Source organism: Enhydra lutris, unplaced genomic scaffold, assembly GCF_002288905.1.
Source record: "Enhydra lutris kenyoni isolate GAN:26980312 unplaced genomic scaffold, ASM228890v2 scaffoldscaffold1, whole genome shotgun sequence".
NCBI lineage: Eukaryota > Metazoa > Chordata > Mammalia > Carnivora > Mustelidae > Enhydra > Enhydra lutris.
Window position 1 is genome coordinate 40,218,351 of NW_019154085.1, and position 23,502 is coordinate 40,241,852.

Sequence of the window (23,502 nt, forward strand, 5' to 3'; positions counted from 1 at the left end):
AAGTAATGTCAACCATGAATTCTGTTTCCAGCAAAACTATCCTTCAGAAACGAAGAGGAAATAAAAACATTCTCAGACAAAGCAAAGCTAAGAGAATTTGCTTCTAGCCGACATAACCTGAAAGCATGACTAAAGAAAGTTCTCTAAACAGGAAGGAAATGATAACATAAGATGGCATGGAATTGCAGAATGGAAGGAGGAATATGAGAATGGGTACCACTGGGGGTAAATGTCGTGAACTATCCTTGTGAGTTTTTTAAATCGTATTTGGTGGTTGGAATCAAAGTTAAAACAATAATGTAGTGATCAGTGTATGTGGAAGAATACTGAGACTGTAGAGAGGGTAAAGGAACCTAAGGGGAATTCAGGTCTCTATACCTCACTTGAAGTAATAAAAAGTTGATAGTAGACTATAAATTATGCATAGGGTGGTACTTAGAGGAACCACTAAGAAATCTACACAAAGTGATAACTTTATAAATAATGAAGATGGAATAAAAAAAAATGTTCCTTCAACCTATAGGAAAAGAAACATTGTAATGAGAAAGAGAGGAAACAGAAAACAAAGTTTAAAAATGGCAACATAGGGGTGCCTGGTGGCTCAGTGGGTTAAGTCTCTGCCTTTGGCTCAGGTCATGATCTCAGGGTCCTGGAATCAAGCCCCGCATCAGGCTCTCTGCTCAGAAGGGAGCCTGCTTCCCCCTCTCTCTCTGCCTACTTATGATCTCTCTCTCTCTCTCTCTTTCTGTCAAATAAATAAATTTTAAAAATCTTTTTAAAAAATGGCAATGTAATCCCTAACATATTAATAATTGCCCTTAATGCCAATTGCCTAATCACACCAATTTAAAGGCAGAGATTGGGGGGATAGATAAAAAGCATGATCCAGTAATTAGATTTCCAAATGAACTAATTTTGAATACAGTGACATAGGTGGTTTTAAAGCAAAAGAATGAAAAATTATAGGCCATACAAATATAATTTTAAAAAAGGCAACAGTGATGATATTATCATCAGATAAAATAGACTTCAAGGCAAAGAAAATTACTAGAGAGAGAGAGGGACACAGTGTTAAAAGGACCATTCAACCAAAAAGACATGGTGATCTTCATGTCTATGTACCATACGACACAGCCACTTTGGAAAGCATTTTGGAAGTTTCTCAAAGCGTTAAATGTAGAGTGTATGACCCAGGAATTTGACTTCTAGAGAATTGAAAACATCCACACAAAACTTGTACACAGAAGTTTATAGCTATATTATTTATAATAGCCAAAAAATGGGAACAATCCAAATGTCCATCAACTGATAAGCAGACAAACAATATGTGGTATATCCATACATTGGAATAGTATTTAGCCATAAAAGTCAATAAAATAATGATGCATGCCACAGCATGAATGAACCTTGAAAACGTTATGCCAGACGAAAGATCACAGACCTGTACCCCTGGGGCTAATAATACATTATATGTTAATAAAAAAATTAAAAAAATTTTTGAAAGGGGGGTATACATCAAAAAAAAAAAAAAGAAAGAAAGAAAAAGAAAAGAAAGAAAGAAGCCAGGCGCAAAAGGCCACATCATATGTGATAAGGTCAGTTAGTGGTTGCTAGGAGCTCCAGGGAAGGGGGAACATGGAATGACTTAATGGTTATGGAGTTTCTGTTTTGGGTGATGAACATAGAATTAGGTCGTGGAAAAGATTACACAACTCCTTACAGATACTGAAAACCTCTGATTCATAAATTCAGAAAAGTTGTTTATTTTTCAGCTAGAGTCCGATTGCACTTTGGGTAAACCTCATGGGTACTGCCAACCACACAGAGATTGAGTTGTACATTTTAAAAGAGTAGATTTCATGGTATGTGAATTATATCTCAGTAAAGCTATTGGAAAAAAATCGATACATGTGATTTGTCATAACAACAGAATAAAAAATAAGAAACCATATCCTATGAGTTATTACAGAAGAGGCATTTGGAAAAAGTCCAACACACACATGTACTACAAACTCTGCAGCAGGCTAGGGAAAGAGAAGAATGTCAACTTGATAAAGAGTATCTACAGAAGAACTAGAAGGGATAGGCACATAAATTAATGAAACAGAATAGAAAACCCAGATTTAGAGCCACGTGAATATGCCAAATTAATATTTGACGAGGAGCAAAAGCAATTCAGTGGAAGAAGGACAGTCTTCAGCAAATGGTGTTGGAGGAATTTGGGGTGCACGGGCAAATAAATGAACCTGATCTCAACTCATGCCTTATGCAAAAATTAACTCAGAATGGATCATGGACTTAAATATAAAATGTGGAACTGTAAAACTTGTATAGAAAAGAGTATAAAAGGGGCACCTGGGTGGCTCAGTTGGTTAAGCATCTGCCTTCAGCTCAGGTCATAATCTCCAGGTACTGGGATGGGGTCCCTGCTGAACAGGGAGTCTGCTTCTCTCTATATAGCTCTCTCCCCCTCTGCCCCTCCCTGCCGCTAGTTGTCTCCCCTCTCTCCCTCTCTTCCTCTCTCTGTCTCTCAAATAAATAAATGAATACATAAATAAATAAATAAAAGAGCATAAAATACTTAGGTGTGCTATAAGGGTAGGTAAAAGAGTTCTTATGCTAGACACAAAAAGCACAACCTGTGTAAGGAAAGATGGATAAATTCAACTTAAAACCTTTTTTGTCTGTGCAAGACCCTGTTAAGAGGATAAATAGACAAGCTAACCTGGGAGAGAAGATTTGCAAACCACATATCCCACAAGGGACTGGTATCTATAATATGTTAAGAATCCTTAAAGCTCAGTAATAGAAAAGTGGTACAGTTAGAAAATGGGCAAATGACATGTTCTTGAAGAGGACATACAGATGGCAAATAAACAGATAAAAAGTTGTTTAACATGATTAGCCATTAGAAAATGATTAAGTCCCCAGTGAAATCTCAGTACGTGCCTGTCAGAATGGCTAAAATAAAAGGAACCCACAAAGTCGGTGAAAGGCTGCAGCCTTACCAAATGCCAGTGAGGCTGCGGAGAAAGCAGATCCTTCACATGCTGCTGGTGGAAATGTAAAATGGCACAGCTACTCTGCAAACACTTTGACAGTTTCTTTAAAAAACGAAACACAACCACCACACAACCTGGTAATTGCATTCCTGGGCATTTTTCCCAGAGAAATAAAAACTTATGGTTCACACAGAAACTTGCACACACGTTTTCATAGCAGCTTTATTCATAACGGCCCCAAACTGGAAACAGCCCAGATCTCCGGCCACAGGTGCATGGTCAGACAAACCGTGGTACATCCATATTGTGGACTGGGACTCGGCAATAAAAGGGAGTGAACTAGTGATACCAACAGCCATTTGCATGAGTCTTAAGGAAATTAATGCTGAGTAGAAAAAAAAGCCAACCTGAGACGTGACAGCTGTATGATTCTATTATGTAACATTTTAGAAAAGACACATTTTGGAACCAGAGAACTGATTTGTAGGGGGGAAACTGGGAATGATTATTAGTAAAAGACAACTTGAGGGCATCTTGAGGTGATGGTAGTGTTCAGGTCTCTTGTTTGAGGTAGTGCTTACATGAACCTACACAAGGGATAAAATTGTGTGGAGCTTAGTGAACACAGTGACATTGGAAAATCTAAAGAAGATCAGTGCATTGTATCAATGGCAAAATCCTGGTTTTGATATTGTGTTATAATTTTGTAAGATTCTGCCATTGGAAAATGGGTAAAAGGTAATAGCATCTCTCTGTTATTTCTTGTCATTGTATGTTAGTCGACAATTATCTCAAAATAAAAGGTTCACATAAAAAAATAGGCACCAGGTGAACACAGCTGAAAAAGTAATTAATTTTGCACAAGGAAGCTTTAAAGCCAGGTAATCTTTGAACTTGGCCTTGAAGGATGAATAGGATTTCCATAGGCATTTGTCTTACTATTTACTGAGAAGAAGGAAGAAAGAAGCAACTAACACTGCTTCTGACAGTCTCGAGAAGACCTCTCAGGAGGATATGCCTATTTGACCTTTGAACTGTGTCAGTATCCATCCTTAAGCTAACGTGAAAGGAAAATCTGAGACCGTGAAATAGAGGGCAAGAATAAAATGCTTGGATGGGGAAAGATGAGTAAAATGTGGATAGTAAGTGCCTAGGATACCAAAAGGCCATGTCAAAGGCGCAGGAAGAAAAACAGGCCTAGCACTCAGGAAAGAGGTCTGGGCTACAGGTATATATTTCAGTGTATAAAACAAAGCCAGGATATACCTGCCAGGAGCAGGCACCTGAACAAGAAAGGGGACCAGTGATGGACTGAGAAGAGCTCCAGCATTAAAGGATGAAAGCTTCTTAGGAAAAGGTGGGGTTGGGGTGCAGGGAGGAAGATATTCAAAGAATTAAAGAAAAGGCAAAGCCTGGGTTGATAAGTTCCAAGCAGGGGTGAGCTGCCTGGTGCCCTGCTGTGGTACTGTTGGCCAGGGCAAAGCTGGGACAGAAATCACTGCATTTAACCATCAGGTTCTTTTCTCTCTGTCCCACGTATCTCATACGTTGTTGCAGTGAGTGGTGGGAGCCCAAGTAGACTGTGGCCAGCCAAGGAGAGGAAGGGAGGTGAAAAAGGGGGGACATGAAGTATAAACATCTCTTTTAAGGAGTTTGTGACACAGAAGAGGTAAGAGAGAGCTTGAACAAAGCAGGGTCCCGAAGATGGCTTTAAGTTGGAGGAGGCTTTGAGCTTGCTGGCAGGCGGTACGGCAGGAGCCCGTGGAGGACATACACATTTTTGGACTCCTCTTCGGAAATTGCCTTCAGAGCCTAAGGCACATTTTCAACAACGGCAAATCTTCATCTTTTGAGAGTGGATTTGATTTTTGGAAACAGCCAAGTCAGTATTGAGCCAAGAGTGGTAAATGGGGTGGGGGGTGATCAAGCTTCAAAAAAAAAAAAAAAAAATTAAGTATAATTATAAAGTAGTAAAACTGATTTTCTTGTGAAGCTCATGAATTGGCTTAGAAAGTGGTTAAAGAATTCCAAAACCCTTTTCAGCGGTTGTGGCACAATGTGAGTCAGTGTACGGCATCCCTTTGTGACTTTCACAGGACACTGATGTGCATGGAAGTCCTGGTGTGTGTGTGAAGAAATTGGTCTTGTTACATTATATTTACTGTCAGTGTGCGAAGGTCAAATTTCCCTATAATCTTTGTGCCTGAGAGGTGACTTAGTGGAATTACACCACCGTTTGTATATGGGAGAATCGAGAATTTCACATGGTGATTGTTTAAACAGTTCTCCTGTGGTCTTACAGATGTAATTAGAATTCCTAGGATAGGAGTGTTCCCACAAGCATAATAATGCTTTAAATGTGTGTTCAATTATCCTTTTCTATAGTCATATTTAATCGTCTCTTTTTGAAATAGAGTTACTTTGAAAATATTAAGTCACTAGCACAGTCTCGACCTTCGGGCACACCTGAGACAGTGCCGGGCACATGGCAGGCATTCACCGAGTGTTCCTCCCCTGTCTTCTCTGCCTTGGGGCTTGATACACACTGGACACACCAAAAGAAAGACCAGTTAGTGCTTAGCCCAAAATATCCAGGATAAGGAAAATGACTTCATGTAAAAGGTTGAAGTTTTCATTTTACTTTGTTGTTTAATGTGCCAAGTATACATAAACCAAGATACCTTATTTATTGTTTCTTTTATTCCTTTCGATATGTATCATTATTTTATACTTTGATACATTATCTTGTTTAACTGTCGAAATAATCAGCCCCGTTTTATGGATGAAGGAACTGGGGTTCAGGCAAGTGTAGTCACTTGCTCCAAGGTCCCATGGCTGAGAGGGGCTGAGCTGGGACTTGAATTCAGGCCCACAGTCTAGGAAGCCCTGACCCACCATCCTCATGTGTCTACACTCTCAAGAAACACTGAACAAAAAAAGTCAACCCAAAGCACCACATCAGTCAAGAACACCGCACCCTTTTCCTGCCGCATATTGAGAGGAAAGAAGTCAGAACCTTCTTCAGATGCCTACTAGCCAAAAAATGTGGCAGCATTGTGCACTTAGGTTGACTGGTTTTTGAAGTAGAAACTTGATATCCACGTTCTGCCGTGCCCTCTCGCTGCCTCCCCACACTGTGGACACTCGCAGCTCGCCCCAGGAGTGCACCGTGTGGCAGCACCAACTAACAGCCTGTCATGGCTTGTTAGTGAGGAGGCATTAGACACAAGCCATGACGACTTAGCCATTCTAGGAAACTTTCCACAGCTGTTGCATTAATTAAGACTTTTTTTGGTCCCAAATAACAGAAACCACTGGAGCTCGCTTCAGCAGAAAGGGGAATTTGTTTTAAAGATCCTGTGGTGACTCCCAGAATCCAAGGGCAAGGAACCAGGGACTGCGTGAAGTAAGGCAGGAAACCCAGAAAGCCTTCTCTCTCCATCTCCGCCTCTGCTGCTTCTACACGTCTGCTTCCTGCTTTCCCTAAGACCAGCCTCTTGTGCTTCCTGCTCCTCAGAGGATGGCTGCCGCCTCCCAAGCCTCAGTCACCCTGAGGGAGCCTGATTTTTCTCTCTCTCTCACCTTCCTCCTTGTCTCCCTCTCCCTTCCTCTGTCCCATTTCCAAATCCTCCAGTGGGATCAGTTTGTCTCGGTTTGGGTTACATGCTGGTTTGGGAGAGGGCGAGCAGGACAGACAGCAGTCTACCACAGCTGCGTTCCCACCCACATTTATGCACGGCGTCCCTCATTCTTCTGTTCCAGGAGTCTGAAAATCTTAAATGTCCCTGATATCACAGGGGTGAAATACAAAAACATAGGTTTTAGAGACAAATTTGGCTTGAAACATCACTTCAATCCGACACTTACTAGGTATGTATTTTTGGACAAATGACTTAAGTCCTCTGAGCCTTACTTTCCTTTACAAGTTCAAAGGGAGGTACAGGTACTGACTTTCTCATGAGGTTGTGGCAGAGATTAGGTGTAATAACATGTTTAATACTCAGCACAGGGTCTAACCTACTCTATGCTTTATAAAATAGTGCGTCTTCTTTCTGATGAGGATTAAGGCACATGGCCCCACCAAAAAGATGTTTAAAATTTCACACCACCTTCTGCTCTTAAATTCTGTTCTTCCTTACCCAACTTTCCTGTCTTCTTCTCATCCACCCTTGCCTTCAGCATATTTATAATCCAAAGGACTCTGATTCTAAGCCTAGAAAATTCTCTGGGACCATCTTCCTAGGCCATGGCAGGAGGTCACAAGGCATCACCTAAAGTGTATTCTACTGTCACATGTATGTTCGTGCTTCTGGTAAAGGGACAAAAAGAGTGGGTGAAAATTATTCATGGCTCTTCCGTAGCTGTGGCCAGGTTTCCAGGGCCTGGAGTTGAAGGGGCCCAATTAAAGATTCAATTTAGTAAATACTTACTACTCTTTGCAAGACCCTGAAATAGATACTGTTGGATTTGAAAAATATGTGATCGAAACAGTTCTTTCCTTCAAAGAGAATGGTCTGGAAGAAGACATGATGAGTCTACACAAATCACTACTGGGGGGTGTTTAGCAGAACTGGTTTACTAAGGCCCCATGTTGATGAAGTTAAGTCATCTTAAGTGAGAACGGAAAAGTAGTTTGAAGCTGGATCATGGGGGATATTGCATGCCAAGCTTAGGAGTGTAGTGTCAGCTTGACTGGAAGCCAGTGAAGGTTTTTGAGAAAGGAGCATAATCTAATGCTAAGGATTAGGAACTTCATCCTGGCAGCCAAATGCTAACAGATCCAAAAGGCAGAACAGAGGAGACTGAAGTCCACTTGGGGAGAGCTGGGAAAAGAGGTTGGGATTATGAATTCAGGACCAGTGAGAGGCATCATAGGAACTGGGTGGTGGGGTTTGGACTGACATGGAAAGACTGTGATGGAGATTGATCCCCGGAAACGAAGGAAGAGGTGCAGGCTTGATGGGGGTTCCTCCTGTCCGGTAGATGGGATGGGAACTGGGAAGTAGCTGTGCCCTTCACTCTATTCTACCGGCAAGGAGCACATGCGGGAACTGAGAGTGCTGCCTTTAGAGCTTGACTTGCCCTGTACCCCTCAAAACCCTGTGTGTTTTTTGGGTTTCTTAATTTTTAAAATTCAATTAATTTTGTTCAATTTTTGAGAAAGGAAAACTAAATGAATTTCAGAGTCTTATTTGGAAAGTCTGGAGCACACAGTAATTATGAACAGGTTTTTGCCTTAAATTTAAGTATTTAATATTAAAATCAGCCAGGAAGTTATTACCAGCCTCCCTTTTTTTTTTTTTTTCTTTTAAACTGTAGAATCAGCTCTGTGAACAATGAAACAGAATTTTGGCCCAAAGTGAATATTTAAAAGACATACAGGGGACACCTGGGTGGCTCAGTTGTTTGGATGACTGCCTTTGGCTCAGGTCGTGATCCCGGAGTCCTGGGATCGAGTCCCGCATTGGGCTCCCAGCTCCACAGGGAGTCTGCTTCTCCCTCTGACCTTCTCCTCGCTCATGCTCTCTCTCACTGTCTCTCTCTCAAATAAATAAATAAAATCTTTAAAAAAAAAAAAAAAAAGACATACAGGACCAGTCTTAGCTTCTCCCATTAATGAGGAGAAAGAATTCTCACTTTAAAAGTTAAAAGTTGCAAAGTTTACTGGTGTTAGCTCAAGTAATAAGAGAGTCCCTGATCATTCTAAAATATAGCTGAAATTTATTTTGGCATTTTTGTCTGGCATATTTGTGAGGTATTTTCAGAAATGCTCATACGTATCTCTTAAAGAAGTCTCTCATCTCACTAACCCGAGACTTTAGTAAGATTCTCATCATTTTACCAAACCGTGTAAGGTCTATTAAGGCCCATTTATGGTGCTTTAGTCTTCCTCTTAATAAAAACAATCATTTGGGGAATACGTTTTCCAGGCAGTTCCCCTGCCTCCCAGGGAAAATATTTTGAGGCCTCCCAGGAACCATCGGATTCAAAGACTTGACAGGGAAGGCCCTAGAATTCTTGAAGAGCTAGGCCTTTGAAAGATTCATTGTTGTGGAATCTCCCTTTCAAAGAGGCCACTTTGTCTTGCTCCCAAACATCTATAGGACAGACATAGCACTTTCTGAAAAGAAATTCTGGCTAATGTAGAACAGACGTAGGTAGGTAATCCTGTATGGGTACTGTGTAATTTGAAGAATGATGGTTCCATGTTTATGGTTGCCATAACAATCATACAGTTGTGCAAAAAATGTGTATAGCTTTTATAGAAGGGAGCTGGCACCATTGTAATGATTCTTCTCATATCAGAACAACTGTTTTCAGATCTGAAAAATAGGGGTGGCTTAACCCTTCCCCAGTTAGCTCAGCATGTTCCCTGAGAAGGCTCTTTGGAGCTTCAGGGCTGTTGAAATGTATTCACCACTTACATTTGCATTTTAGCCTGATAAATGGATTGAGAATTAAGGATGATGATCCTTTCAACAGCAGGTTCTGAATTCCTAGCTTGGGAATTCAAAGGATGAGAAAAAAAATACTGTTCCTCAAATAGAAATCTAGGAGAGATGTCTAGACATAGTTAATTCCTTGACTTTGTGACTATTCTTAATTTTGTCCACTACAATTTAAATCTGTTAAATACTAGCCTTTACCCCATTATGTTTAAGTCTCTGATAAAGTCATGAAAATTTGCTTACAATTTCTGTTTTATTTTTACATATCAACTGTCTCTTCTGGAAATGGCAAAGCAAATTTATAAGTGTGGTATATTTGAGTGAAAATATATCTATGCATATTCTTTGTTTGGCTAGTTCTTCCTATTTTTGTATGCCCTTTCCAAAAGAAAGTACTTGGGACATGGCTTTTTCTAACATATTAAGAATAATTTTTTTTTTTTTTTAAGATTTTTTATTTGAGAGAGAAAGAGCATAAGCAGGGGGCAGGGCATTCAGAGAGGGAGAGGCAGACATCTCACAGAGCAGGGCGCCCACCTGGGGGCTTGATCCCAGGACCCCAGGATCACAACCTGAACTCCTGAGCCAAGGCAGATGCCCCAAGGGGTAATCTACTTTGAATAAACTTGGTATCAGCACTCCCTATAAATTTTCAGGTTAAGGGTGAAAAATAGATTTGGATTTGGTACCTAAAAATGAAGTCATTGTCAACTTAGTCAACATCAAGAAACTTTTCCTGAAAGAAATTTGGGGTATTTATTACTTCAGTCAAAATGCTTCTAGGGTGTTTAAATCTTGAGATAAAGTATGTAACTAAGGATAACTAGAAGAGATGTCAATTTCCATTGATACGAAACTTCTCGGTCTACTTCTTCTAACACTGTCTCTTTTGAATTGCTGCCCCATTAAATCAAAGCTCTGCAGCTCCATGACCTTAGAGAAATTACTTAATCTCTCTGAGCCTCAGTTTCCCCATGCACAAAAGGAGAGCAAAGAGAATACCCACCATTATTATAATTCTGTTCTCGTAAGAGGTGATTTCTAGGAGGTAGAGAGTGTAAGTGTTTTCAGTGACAGCCGGATTTCCCGTATATTGAAGACCTCTAATATATTTATACACTCAAAGGTTTTGTTCATCGTATAGACCTTTCATGCTTAAATTTTTTTTTAAGATTTTATTTATTTATTTGATAAAGAAATCACAAGCAAGCAGAGCAGTAGGCAGAGAGAGAGGGAAGCAGGCTCCCCACTGAACAGAGAGCCTGACTCGGGGCTCAATCCCAGGACCCTAGGATCATGACCTGAGTGGAAAGTAGAGGTCTAATGCACTGAGCCACCCAGGTGCCCCTCATGCTTAAATTTTTAACACTCGATATTTAGGGCCTTTGATATTTGATTCCTATGTAGGAGCATTTCCTGGAAGTTTATTGCTACTTCATTTTCTCTGATTTTGAAACTTAATATGTATCAATCAGTATTCCCTGTTTTTAACCCCATTCTGATATTTTAAATCTCAATTATAGGAAACTACTCACAGAGGTAAAAGAAAAAAGAGCTGTTCAGAGAGAGAGCTTTGGATATAGAGACTTTCTGGGCCCAGTGGACTCAGCTGCTCTCGTTGCTCCCTTAGGCTCACAGATCTGCATTCTGAACCCCTGCAGGCCTAGATTTAAGACTTCTTGGACAGAAAGTAAAAATGCAGACAACAAGCCATCTTTGCTCTACCTACAAACTCTCTTGGTTGAGTTGTGCCAATTGTTCATTGCCTTCAGGTAAACTAATTCAATGGATTCTGGGCCATTGCACAAGCTCTTCCTTTGATTCTAGTCTTTCTTCCATGGTGTAACCTATGGCTTGCTTCCTTAACTCCTTCAGGTCATTGTCCGATGTCGTCATCCCATTGGTGCCTACCCTAGCTGTCCTAATTGTAATCAGCACTTACAACCTGCCCCACCCCCAGCTCTGTTCTAATTTTTCTTTTTTTTTCCCCCTCCACAGCACTTAATTATAATTATGTAATTGTTTACGTTCTGTCTCCTCCACCGCTAGAATATAAGTGGGTAGGAATCTTTGTTCTCAGGTGTGTCCCAAACACCTGGGACAGTAGATGCCCCATAGATATTGAGTGAAGGAATTTTGGCCTTCTTTCTCTTGACCTCTGATACCTTTTTTATATTGATATTCCACTGGTTCTTATGACTTCGATTTGTTCATGACACAAAATAAGTGAAAATTATTATAAAAATAACTACAGTTATACACAATTATAAACCCTTTGGAACAAGAAAGAGATGGGCCTATTTCTTGAGAAGAGTCATGTTCGAAGGGCTGCATGGTGAATGACGGAGCCAGCTTTAATTCTTTGGGGCTACAAGTAGCTAAATTATGAAGTTTTTCAGAATCAGTTGTCAATTCAACATATGAAGTTACTTTCTGATAGAGCTCTCTAAGTTGAATGGCTGGCCTAAGGGGGCAATGAACTTTACTACCCACCCCTATTCCCAATATTCTAGATGTGAGTTGATCTGTCCGATTGACTCAGGAGTCATTTGGGGGATTAAATTTTGACTAGGGTGACTTCCAAAGAACTTCCAATTGTGATGATTCTATGATTCTAGTCTCTGGACTGATATGAAGTAATTTCCAGGATTTTTTGTGAAGTGGAAAAAAAGCAAGTTGCAGAAGAGTTTGTAGTATTTGACTGTTTCTGTAAGAAGGAAGAGAGGGGAAAAAGGGGATCAGGGCACCTAGGTGGCTCAGTAGGTTAAGAGTCTGTCTACAGTTCAGGTCATGATCCTGGGGTCCTTGGATGGGAGTCTGCTTCTCCCTATCCCTCTGCCCCTCCCCCCTGCTTGTGCCCTCTCTCGTGCTCTCTCTCAAATAAATAAATGAAAAATCTTTAATTAAAAAAAAAAAGAAAAAGAATATCAAAAAGAAAAGCTGGAACACAGGATACACCAGAATGTGATGAAAATAGTTATCTCTAGGCGATAGGCAGGAACAAGGTAGGAAGGTAGAGATGTCAGTAAGACTTTTGTGAGTACACTTGAACTTCGAACTATTTAAATGTTTTAAATGTAAATTGATAAAATGAAATCAAATCTTGAAGTAAAAGCAAAATCTCTAAAACTGACATAAAACAAAAATAAGTGGTCCCAAAGTTTATCAAATGCATAGCATCACCACATACAGAAAAAAGAATTAATTCCAATAATTTCAGCACTCCAACTGTATACTCTTAGTGACCATATTCTAAGTTTCAAACTCCAAAGAAATCTTAATAGGTTCTTTGTTGCTAGTGTATTGGAATTACAATTCTGAAACGGTTTAGAATATTGAGGCTGTTGGGTGCCAAGGTTCTCACTGGGAGAATGAAGATAGGAGAAGATGAGAAGAACTCTGTGATATTAGGTATCAGTTGATCATAGTGCCAATATGAATTCATGATTTTTAAAAAGTATGTTTGGTTGAACTACCGCAATTGCCAATTTTTAGGCCACAGATAGTCCAATATTAGCAATTTCTATGATTTAACTCAGTATTTTCTAATTGTCCTACTAAAAGGGCCTAGACCATGATACTTAAGTAATAATGAGCATAGCAATCTAGTGCCCTATATTGGTTTTTAAATATCATTCATTCCTGGCCAGAAGGAATCAGGGCTCCATAGGGAGGTGGGTGATTATTAGTCTGGGGTAGGTAATATGTAAGGTGAGCCTAAAACATTTCCTATGCAAAAAAGCATAGAAGGGCTCAAGGATTTATTAGGGAAGGCACACCACAAGGACACAGGCGATCACTTGAAAGAGCTCCCACCAGCCTAATTTGCTTCAATTTGAGTATCAGAAAGAATAGTAATGGTAAAATAGATTATAATACATTGAATCAGAAATAAAAATCAGTGAATATGGGGGTGCCTGGGCAGCTCGGTTGGTGAAATGTTTGACTCTTGGTTTTGGTTCAGATCCTGATCTCAGGGTTATGAGACTGAGCTTGAGACAGGCATCGGGCTCTGTACTGGGTATGGAGTCTGCTTAAGATTCTCTCTCTCCCTCTCCTTTTGCTCTCCCTACCTCCCACCCCACTCTCTCCCTCTCTTAAAAAAAAAAAAAAATCAGTGAATCTATAATGATTTCAAAATAAAACAAACATTGGGAACATAGCACGAAAAGCTCTTGACAGAAGAGAGCCCGCTAGTAAATGTATTTATTATAGGAGCTGAAAAGCACCATTTTATAACTTGTAGAGTTATAGCAATTCAGGCAAAAATCCCCAGTGGATGCTAAAATCACTGCTCGAAGGTTTCTTTGAGAACAAGATATTCACATTATCTGAAAGTTCTATTCTACCGATGAAATTATTCCACAGAAAAAACTGGGTATCAGCACTTTAACCGAGTAATCAAATGCCATAGCCTGACAGTTTGTGCCTTCTGAAGAAAGGCAGTATGAGTACACACTGCCACCTGTGAAGTATTCAACCTAGAATGTTCACTCTGAATCTAGTTGAGACTTAAAACCCAACTTTCTATTTGGGAAATTCAGAGAAGATGAACTTTACCACATTTGATTTCCTTCTGCCCCTTCCTTTCTTCTACTTTCCGTGAGGAAACAAGCTGATAAATCCAGAACGTAAGACATCCTACAAGGCATCTGGCCTGGACTCTTCAAAAAGCAATGTTACGTTGAAAAGAAAGAAAGGATGGACAGTTTCACATCAAACAGACGAAAGAGACATAACTACCAAATACTATGTGTAAATCTTGATTAGATCCTAGATCAGCAGGGAAGCAAAGAGCTGAAGAAACTTTTGGGGGACAGTTGAAGACATTTGAATATGATCTGTAAGTCAATTATAGGGGATTATTAGTCTTCTTGTCTACGGTAACAATATTGTGGTTCTGTAGAAGAAGGCCCTTAGAGTTAGAAAATGCATGCTAAAGTATGGAGGAGTAAAATATCATCTTTGCAACATAAGTTTAAACAGTTCAGATGTGAAAAAAAATCTAGATATATGTAGGGGAAGGGTTAGAGAGAGAAAGATAAAGCAAATATGGGCAAAGTGTTGACATTTGATGAATCTTGGTGAGAAGTTTATGGATGTTCATCCTACAGGGTTCTTTCAACTTCCCTAAAAGTTTAAACAAAATGAAAATTGAGGGGAAGAAAATTTTAGCACGTTCTTTGAGTTGAAACCATGGCTTTCCCTGGCTCCCTTAGTTCCGGCCAGCCTTGTCCCGCAACCTCTGCTCCAGAGTGTTGATTGTTGAAGTACAAAAAATGGCAAAGAATGAGAGGTTCAGTGAGTGAGGGAATGTAATGGGGAAGACCATTTCTGTTGATTCTAATTCGGTCTCATCCTATCTTTGTCCTTTAGAGAGTAACCTAATGACTACGTTCACTTGATCTAGAATTTTGCTGATACTTGAGGTCAGCCTTCTGTGGGCTCTAGGTTAAAAACCTGGGGTCCCGTACAAAACAGCCTCCCCAGGGCAGCACTCTGTTTCTTCAGCTCGCTCTCCGGTCTCAGATGGGTCGCTTCATTACTCATAGGGGAGAGAGGGACAGACGGACTAAGGTCTCTTTCTGCTTTAAATAGACCTTAGTCTTTTTCTGTTCTGAAAAATCTGGGATTTGTGTCAAACTTTGTAGCATCTGTTGTGGCGGGAGGGCTGAGTGAAAGAGCATTAACATTTCCACAGCTGCCATCAGGAAAAATAAAAGTCCAGCCCTGCCACACCACAGGGGGCGGCCATCAGTTTGGACAATACTCTCAGCTCCCTTTGCCTCAGAAAAGTCAAATAGAAATGGAAGCTCAGACGAATTCAGCATTTGACTTGTTGACTGGACTGTCCAGCGCCCATCCGGCTGGGCTCTCTACCTGGTAGCCCATGGATGAGTGCTCTGGCTATTAGCTTTTTTTCCTGCTGTAGTTTATATCACATTTTCTGGTTTCTGTGTAGACTCGTCTCATCAAGGAAAGTGTTTGTGTAAAGATCATATTCTTTAACCTCTTAAGGTTATTTCTTAAAATTTTCCCATCCCTTTTCACCCATTCATCAGCACTGACCCAGATCCTTCATAGCAGAATTGCTTGCTATCAAGGAGACATAAACTGAGAGTCACGGACAGAGGAGAGGAGGGCCTCTTGAAATTTTGTTAGTCTGGAGATGGGCCCTGAACCACAGTTTGTAAAACACTGTTTTATGAGAAAAGAAGATGAGATGAAGACAGAAAAGGACACCCTTGGAAAAAATAACACTGTGGTGTGACCACAGGCTTGCACGCCAGGAGGTCATGAGTTCTAATCCTAAATGTATTTCCCAAGATGCCACAGCAGAGTTGAATGGAAAAGTGCTAACGAGACCTTCTGGTCCTTTGCTCCTTCGCTTATCATGTGTGCCTTCAGTGTGTTGGAGGAGACACAGAGCCAGACCTTGAGGCGTGTGCAGCCCTGTCACAGGGAGAAGATCTGTCCCTCAGTCCCCACCAGCATGCTGGTGACAATGACCAGCACCACTGGAGAGGGGCAGGCTGCAGACATGGGTGGGACAGCAGACCAGAAGCTCTCTCCACCGGGTGGAACCACAGAAGTTTCCCTGGAAAAAAGGTAGCTTCGTGTAGCCAGTCTTTTCAAAGCTAGGTCGGTCCCAGACATTGGACATGTTCCTGCATGTCAGGAACAGCACAGTGTTTCAGAGACCAGAGGGCACAGAGGAAAGTTCAGCACAAAAGACTCATGTTGGGACTGTGCAGACCAGCTGGAAAAATACAGGTTGGGGCCATGTCATGAAAGGTTCTGAATTCTAAACTGAATTTCTATTTTACTCAGTAAGGAGTGGAAAAAGGTTTTTGACCAGACACATGCTTTAAGGTGATTAACCTGGCAGTACTTGTGACCTTAGGGAGAGCAATTTCATCCTTTTTTTTTTTTTTTTTTTTAAAGTAGGCTCCACGCCCAGCATGGAGTCCAATGCAGGGCTCGAATTCAGGACCATGACACTAAGACCTGGGCTAAGATCAGGAGTCGGAAGCCTAATCAACTGAGCCACCAGGCGCCCCACAGGGAGAGCAATTTCTATGACCCGGGTAAGGGCTGAGGCCAGACTCCAGCGAGGTGAAGGAGATGAAGAGGTCACGTAGTGACAAAGTGGTGAGGCAGTGTCGCCATGGAGACGAGCCAGCTGCCTCCAGAAGAGCTGGTGCCTTGAGGAGGGAGAAGACGCAGGGTCAGAGGAAGAGTGTGTGAGGGACAGAGGAACAGAAATTCTTTCTATGGTTGATTTCCTGGGATTCTTGGCAAGGTCTTAAGGGATTAGAGAAAGCTTTCACTTACTTTTCTTGTCTTCTTTTCCTGGACACATGGCTTTGAGGAGGACAATCTTAGAAGCTTTCTGTCCCTTTAAAAAGTTCTACTAAGCCCTTCAGTCATGTGCCTTCAGAAATTTGGGTTACATAACGTTGCACTGAATTGGAATTCTGCAGCCTCATGAACTGGAGTCTTGTTCTTTCCCTCCCCCACCTGGCACTTGATTTCCTGTGGGTCAGGGTTAGCTTCTTTCTAACCATTGTTGCGGAACTCTTTAAATATTTGGTCTCACAGGTTCTAAACGCTGGCAGGCCAGGCTGCTCCCTGCAGGTTGTGAGACCAAAGCCTTCCAGAAAAGGAGCCAGTAAAAGCCCCAGCATGTTACCAGAGTGTAACAGCGGCACAGTGCGCCACCCCCGTGGGGCTAGGTTCCCAAATGCAGAGGCCAGCAGCTCCCGGCTGCCGTGGCCATGGCCAGGAGCCCACATACACCACATTGTGGCCGCTTCGTAACTGTGGCGATGACCACAGACTAAATCACTGGCTCTCAGCGCTGAGGACTGGGGTTTGTCAGGGTCACTCGCTGTTCCCTTGCTTCTCCCAATTTTCCATAGTGAGCGAGTGAGTTTGGAGGGCTCGGCTACAGTACAAATACTTGTTGGGAGCTCTCCAAGTTTCACTCTGTCTAGAAGTTAGTTCTTTTAGTAGCCCATACTGAAGGTCTTCTTTTCATCCGGTGTCCCCTTCAACGTGATTCTGAAATGTTGTGACCCCTTAATCTGTGCACATACATGCTTATACTGTACTGTTTAAAAAAAAAAAAAAAAGTTTAAGGGAGCTAGCGGGCATACATATAATGCAGTTAATTTTTTAAAATTAGGATACAAGGCAAAAGGTGTATGTAAGTGGGATAATTAGTCACAACCAGGATAAAGGTGAATTCACAGAGTCCAAATGACAAACAAGATTCTTTTGAGGTGGGTCGCAATAGTTTTCTGAGTTCCTAGATGCCAAAGCAAAGAGGGACTCATAAAAGATACAAACAAACCATTAACTCAAGAGGGTAGGAGTGGGTCCTTGCCCTGAATAAACTTCCCCCAGAAGCCCTCATAAAAGGGGCCCTGAGAGAGTGGATGAAACAAAGCCCTCATCGGCTTACCTGCAGTGGACAGCCTGGCCGTTCTGTTGGCTTCTTGCCATGACCCCTGAGGCAGGCTTGATGGCAAGGCTCCGTCTGGGATAAGGACTCCACTGGAGGCCTGTGCAGAATCTGGTTCATCACTTCTCAAAGGGCGGTCTCCTGCGGAACCTGTTGCATCTGGGAGATGCTCTACCACCAAGGGGAAAAAAAAAAAAGAGGAATAAAAAGCCTAGATACAATAGGTATGGCAAGACTTGCACAGCAGCAGCACACTGAAGGCTCTAAAAGTCCCTCAATTAAGAAATTGACTCAGCATTTCCCAAACTGATTTAATCATCAGACCTTTAAGAAAAAAACAAAACAAAACACAAAACTTGTTTCACTGGGGATCGTTGATCTAAAATGGGTCAGGAAACTTTCTGTTAAGGGCCAGATAGATAACGTTAAGTAGACAGTCTCTGTCATAACTACTCAGCTCAGCTCTGCCATTGTATCCAAAAAGCGTGGCTATATGTCCATTTATGGATACTGAAATTCAAATTTCATATGATTTTCCCATGTCACGAAACATATTTTTCTTTTGGTTTTTTCCCAACCATTAAGAAATGCAAAACCATTGTTTCCCACAGGTCATTTAAAAACAGGTGGCAGGCCCTTTTTGGTCTGTGGCTATAGTTTGCTGACCCATGATCAAAGATAATATTTGGATGGTATGTCTTTCTAGCAAGCCTTCCTGGTTGCTGTTCCTCAGAGTTGTTTTAATTTTGACTTTCATGTTTCTGGTTTAAGAGCAGATTAAAAAAAAAAGTAGTAGAGAGTTGGTTTGAGTGTTCAGGCTAGTCGAAGATTTTTCTCTAAACAGTGAGTCCTCTTAAAGAAATTGACAAATTAAAACCAAAGCCCTGAAATTTTACTCTGTCATGTATGTCTGTACCAGTTGGGCGCTGTAATGTTTTAGTGGGCATCATTTATTCATTCACTGAAATAAAAGTCAAAGCACCCAGAGACATTTAATTTTAAGAAAACATTACTTCCTTCTCAACAATCTAAGTAAACTAGTCAGCTGTGGCCCCCACCAAGCTAACAGTGTTCTTTTTGATTTTTGACTAAAGGGACATTCTTTCAGCTTCTTATGATGTCACTAAGGAAGGAGGATCAAAACATTCCCTCCTCCAAGTCTGACATTTTACTTTCAGTTTAAGAAGTATTTATTGAGTACTCAGTGTACATATAAAGCATTTTGCCAGCTTTTGTGGGGGCTACAAAAAGAAACAAGCAGTCAGTTCCTTCCCTGCCTTGTGAACCAAGTTCAAGATCCTCATCAATTCAGAGCCCATTACTTTGGTGTTAGGATTGATTTCACTTCCCTGTCCCTTCCTGTCAGCATGCGTGCATTCATTCAGCAAACACTTGGGAGTTGCCAACACAGCCTTCAGGGAGCTTCTTTCCAGGGGACATCTGGTGTTTCTCTTTTCATCTGGCACTGTGCCATATTACATCTTCTTTTATATGGTGGGACAGAAATTATTTCTTTATATCCCAAGACTTCCACACTGGTATTCCCCCTACTGTGAGCACCTCTTCTTCAACTATTTAGTGAGAAGATTGGATGTCCTGAGAAGCCATTCTCCCTAGGACTGCGCTCTAAATGCTCTTGTGTCCTTCACCTTGAAAGTCGCACCCAACTTTCCTCACCCTCTTCTCTTCATATACCAGTGTGTTTATAGTTCTACGCCGCTCATCATTTTAAAGCTAGTGACTGTATTCTACAGTACGAGTCTACAAAGTTGCTTCATGTCTTTATAAGCAATATTATGTATGTGGTGGACAATTATTTTTGTTTGGGGGAGATTATCTACAATGCTAATTTTTTCCATTTATGAAAATAAGTTATAGTGAAATTTTTGAAAAAATATGGAAAACCATAAAGGAAAATGTTAGTAATTCCAGCACCTATTCATCAACTCTATTAATAATGAACGCATACTTTTTTACTTTCCTTGATTCAAAAATCTTTTTTTTTTTTAAAGATTTATTTATTTGACAGAGAGAGAGATCATAGGAAGGCAGAGAGGCAGGCAGAGGGAGGGGAGGAAGCAGGCTCCCTGTTGAGCAGAGAGCCCAATGCGGGGCTCGATCCCAGGACCCTGAGACCATGACCTGAGCTGAAGGCAGAGGCTTCACCTGCTGAGCCACCCAGGCGCCCCTTGATTCAAAAATCTTATTTAAAAATTTTTTATTTTTAGCGGCACGCAGGTGGCTCCATCGGTTAAGTGTCTCCTGGTTTCAGCTCAGGTCATGATCTTGGGGTTAAGATCGAGCCCCACGTCAGGCTCCATGCTCAGTGTAGAGTCTGTTTGGGATTCTCTCCCTCTCCCTCTGCCTCTGCCTCCCTACCTCTCTGCCCCTCCCTGCTTGCACACACATTCTCTCAAATAAATAAATAAAATCTTTTTTAAAAAACAGTCTTTAAGTTAATAAACAATAAAGTTGACCTTTACTTGTACAGTTACATGAATTTTAAGACACCTATAGACTCATGTAACCACCATAATAGTCAAGATACAGGAAAGCTATGGTCTCCCAGACCAGGTGCCCTCAGCCCCTGGCAACCACGGATCTGTGGTCATATAGTTCTGTCTTTTTGAGAATGTCATAGAAATGGAATTATATACATCATGTAAGCTCATGAGAATGGTGTTTTTAACTTAGCATAGAAACTTTGAGATTCCAAGTTGTTACATGTAGGAGCAATTTGTTCCTTCTTGTTGCTAATTACCTTTCCCTTGTGTAGAGGTACGCAGTTTGCTTCTCTGTATATTCATTTACCATTTAAGAATTTAGCTCTCTTTTTACCGTTTTGACATTTCTCAAATCCTGTGATACATTAAAATCAATGTATATATTTATTATGGTAGGGGTTTTTGTTTCCCTAAAAAGCTATTGTCAAATTGATGGGGCATCTTAGAAACGGTACTGTCCTAGAATCAAGCTACTGCAGGGGTGAGCTGATCGCCGTAAGAGGTCACAGTGGGCTGCTGAGAGTTTTTAGGCAGAAGGGAACAGAGCCAGCTTGGCAGTCTCTGAGGGCTTTGGGGACACTTTAAGCAGAGGAGCAACCCAAGGAAAGAAGTTTGTACGAAGCAAGCCAGTCTGATTGTTGGGAAGCAGGCTGCTTCCCGTCAGCGCTGAGGCATCCAAGGAGACCGGGGTGTGACAGCAGTGTCCCTGCTTGTACTAGAGGATGTGGAGGGAAAACTTGGGAAGAGTCCAGTGGCAGCAGAGGGCACCAACTAGTGAGCCTGGGAGCAGAGGGCACCAGCTAGTGAGGCAGGGGGTGGGGAGAACTGTGGACGGACTGCCCAAACCGTGGGTATTTATGTGGGTGGACGGGTGGCTGGAAGCCCTACAGCAGAACGAGAATGTCCCAGCACTTCACAGATTAAGAGGGAGATATGCACAGAGGTACCATGTGACAATTAGTGGGGAGAGGGCATACTGATTCCGTGAGCTTGGGTAAAATATACAATGAGTCCATAGAAACAACCTGATTGGGTACGTTTCCATGCATAGTCGTATTACGGCTAACTGTATGGCCCCAAGTTGTTGTTTTGTTTTGTTTTGTTTTTTTGGTAAAACTTATTCTTGGGTCCTATCCCCTTTGTCACAACAAGTCAGATGACTTATTCTTTGGCCAACCCCCATTTCAGCAAGATAGGAGAAGGAGCAGTGAGACATCCTCACATAGATCCTTGAAGGACAGGTTCCCATTAGCCACTGAGGACGAGGGAGGCAGAAGCAAGAACTGACCTTCGGAAGTAATTTACCAAAGGCACTTGCTCCTCATGTCGGAAAACTCTCTCTGGGAAGCCTTGTATGTGGAAGCCCCTTCACTCTACCCACTCACACTTCCTCTTGCTCAGGCTCAAGGAGAAGTAGGTGCCCGTTCACAGGAAGTAGAAGACCCTCGGAGACACGATGGAGATGGGAACTTCCCGAATTTGTGTCTCCTGCCTCACAGTTGACTAAAGATCTCCTTCTCAGAGAGCCATGACAGAAGCTACTCTTCCCTTTGCCTGCCATTTGCGCATTTGCAAAGTAACTGTTCTCTAAAACTCTAGTGCAGTGGGTTGAAGACTCTGGTGTTTGTGGCATTGCTAATCCTATCTTCAATCCTTCCTAGGAAAGACTGTATCTTCACCATTGACCCATCAACTGCCCGTGACCTCGATGATGCCCTCTCCTGCAAGCTACTTGCTGATGGTAGGCTGGAAAATTCTATACCTTTCTGGGTAGCGGGCCGTCTGCATGCCTTTCTGGTCAGCCTGGCGGCCGCATACTCCCCAAACAATATAATGTGTAGAGTTGGGTTTGCTTTGTTCCTGGGCCTGCACTGTATGGGACTTAAAGATTGTGTTCCTGTGGTGACTCTGATGAGGGTGAGAATAAGAAAGGTCCTCTCACTGGGACTCTTCGGGCCTCAGCTGCTGCAGCAATGAAAGCAGAATAACTACTTCCAGGCCTTGGCTCTTTAGGAAGTTGGAGTTGGGTGTCATGTGTTCAAGAAGAAAGCCCTTAACCTCTGCTTTGGAGAAGCATTGGGTTCTTTACCTGCATTTACCAATAGATTAGGATGATTTGGGGGTACTCTCCAAAGGCATACTCAGCAGTGGGTCCACCTTCCTGCTGAATGCCCTCTGCACCTGCGCTGGAAAAGCCGGCCCTGCTCCTGCAGGTCTTCATGTGTCCAGCAGATTATGAAAGGCAGCTGGTAGGGGCCCTTTAAACATTCTTTGGGGATGGACCTAAGCAGGGAAGAGTATGGGATTTAAAAACTGTGGTGGGGCAGGGGGAGGGAAAGTGTGTGGGATGTGAGAAAAGCAAACCCTAGCAATCCCTGTTCTAATGCCCCTCCCACGTGGTGCTTCTCGGCTTTTGCTATTTCGTGCCCCTCTCTAGGATGGCGTCTAGGGGACTGCCTTGGCTTCAGTTGTTCTGGATATGGCTTCACTGCCATGGGCCTGACAGCCGGCTACCCTTGGAGTTTCAGTCTGTGGCGAAGTCTTCTAAGACATTGCAGAGGTGTTCATGTATTTCATTGATGTACAACTCCACATAGGTTCCCTGTGTGATCTCTTCTCTACTGGAGCAGGCAGTGAAGATTAGCAAATAGGAGGCTGAGGGACAGAACACATCACTGCCAGAAAATGCTTTCATCTTCTAGTGGGAGTCCTCCTTGAAACTGTAGGCAAGGTTGCTCAGTAGTTTCAACAAAGAAAATTGAAAGAAACATAACACATAAAGGCAGAAAAGTTCCCCTAGAAATTTTGGAGCAATTGCAGATTTTCAAAATCCAGAGTGTGAGCAGCCTTCTTAAAAAAGCAAATGCTGGGCTGGTTTATCATCTTCTGAGGAATATTTGCTAAATGCAAAAGCTTGAACATGTCACTCTCTGTGCAGTCCACTCCCCCGATCTCCAGTCTGAAAAGTGATCCCAGGCAGGAAGACAGGTGACAGTGAACCTCACTTCCTGTATTTCCCTTTTCTCCAGGTTCATGGCCCTGCTCTGTTTGGAGTCTAATGCTTGAAAACAGTTGTTTCA

The 23,502-nt window shown here is 42.0% G+C and overlaps 1 protein-coding gene across 4 annotated transcripts in view; it reads left to right on the plus strand.

The window, feature by feature from the left end:
- LOC111144288 (DIS3 like 3'-5' exoribonuclease 2) overlaps positions 1-23,502 on the plus strand; it is a 359,800-nt gene that overhangs the window by 204,044 nt on the left and 132,254 nt on the right. For all 4 annotated transcript variants that reach the window (XM_022498710.1, XM_022498559.1, XM_022498640.1 and 1 more), the window contains one exon: positions 22,084-22,163. In XM_022498710.1, coding sequence (XP_022354418.1) covers positions 22,084-22,163 — 80 coding nt within the window. The remainder of the gene's footprint in view (positions 1-22,083; positions 22,164-23,502) is intronic.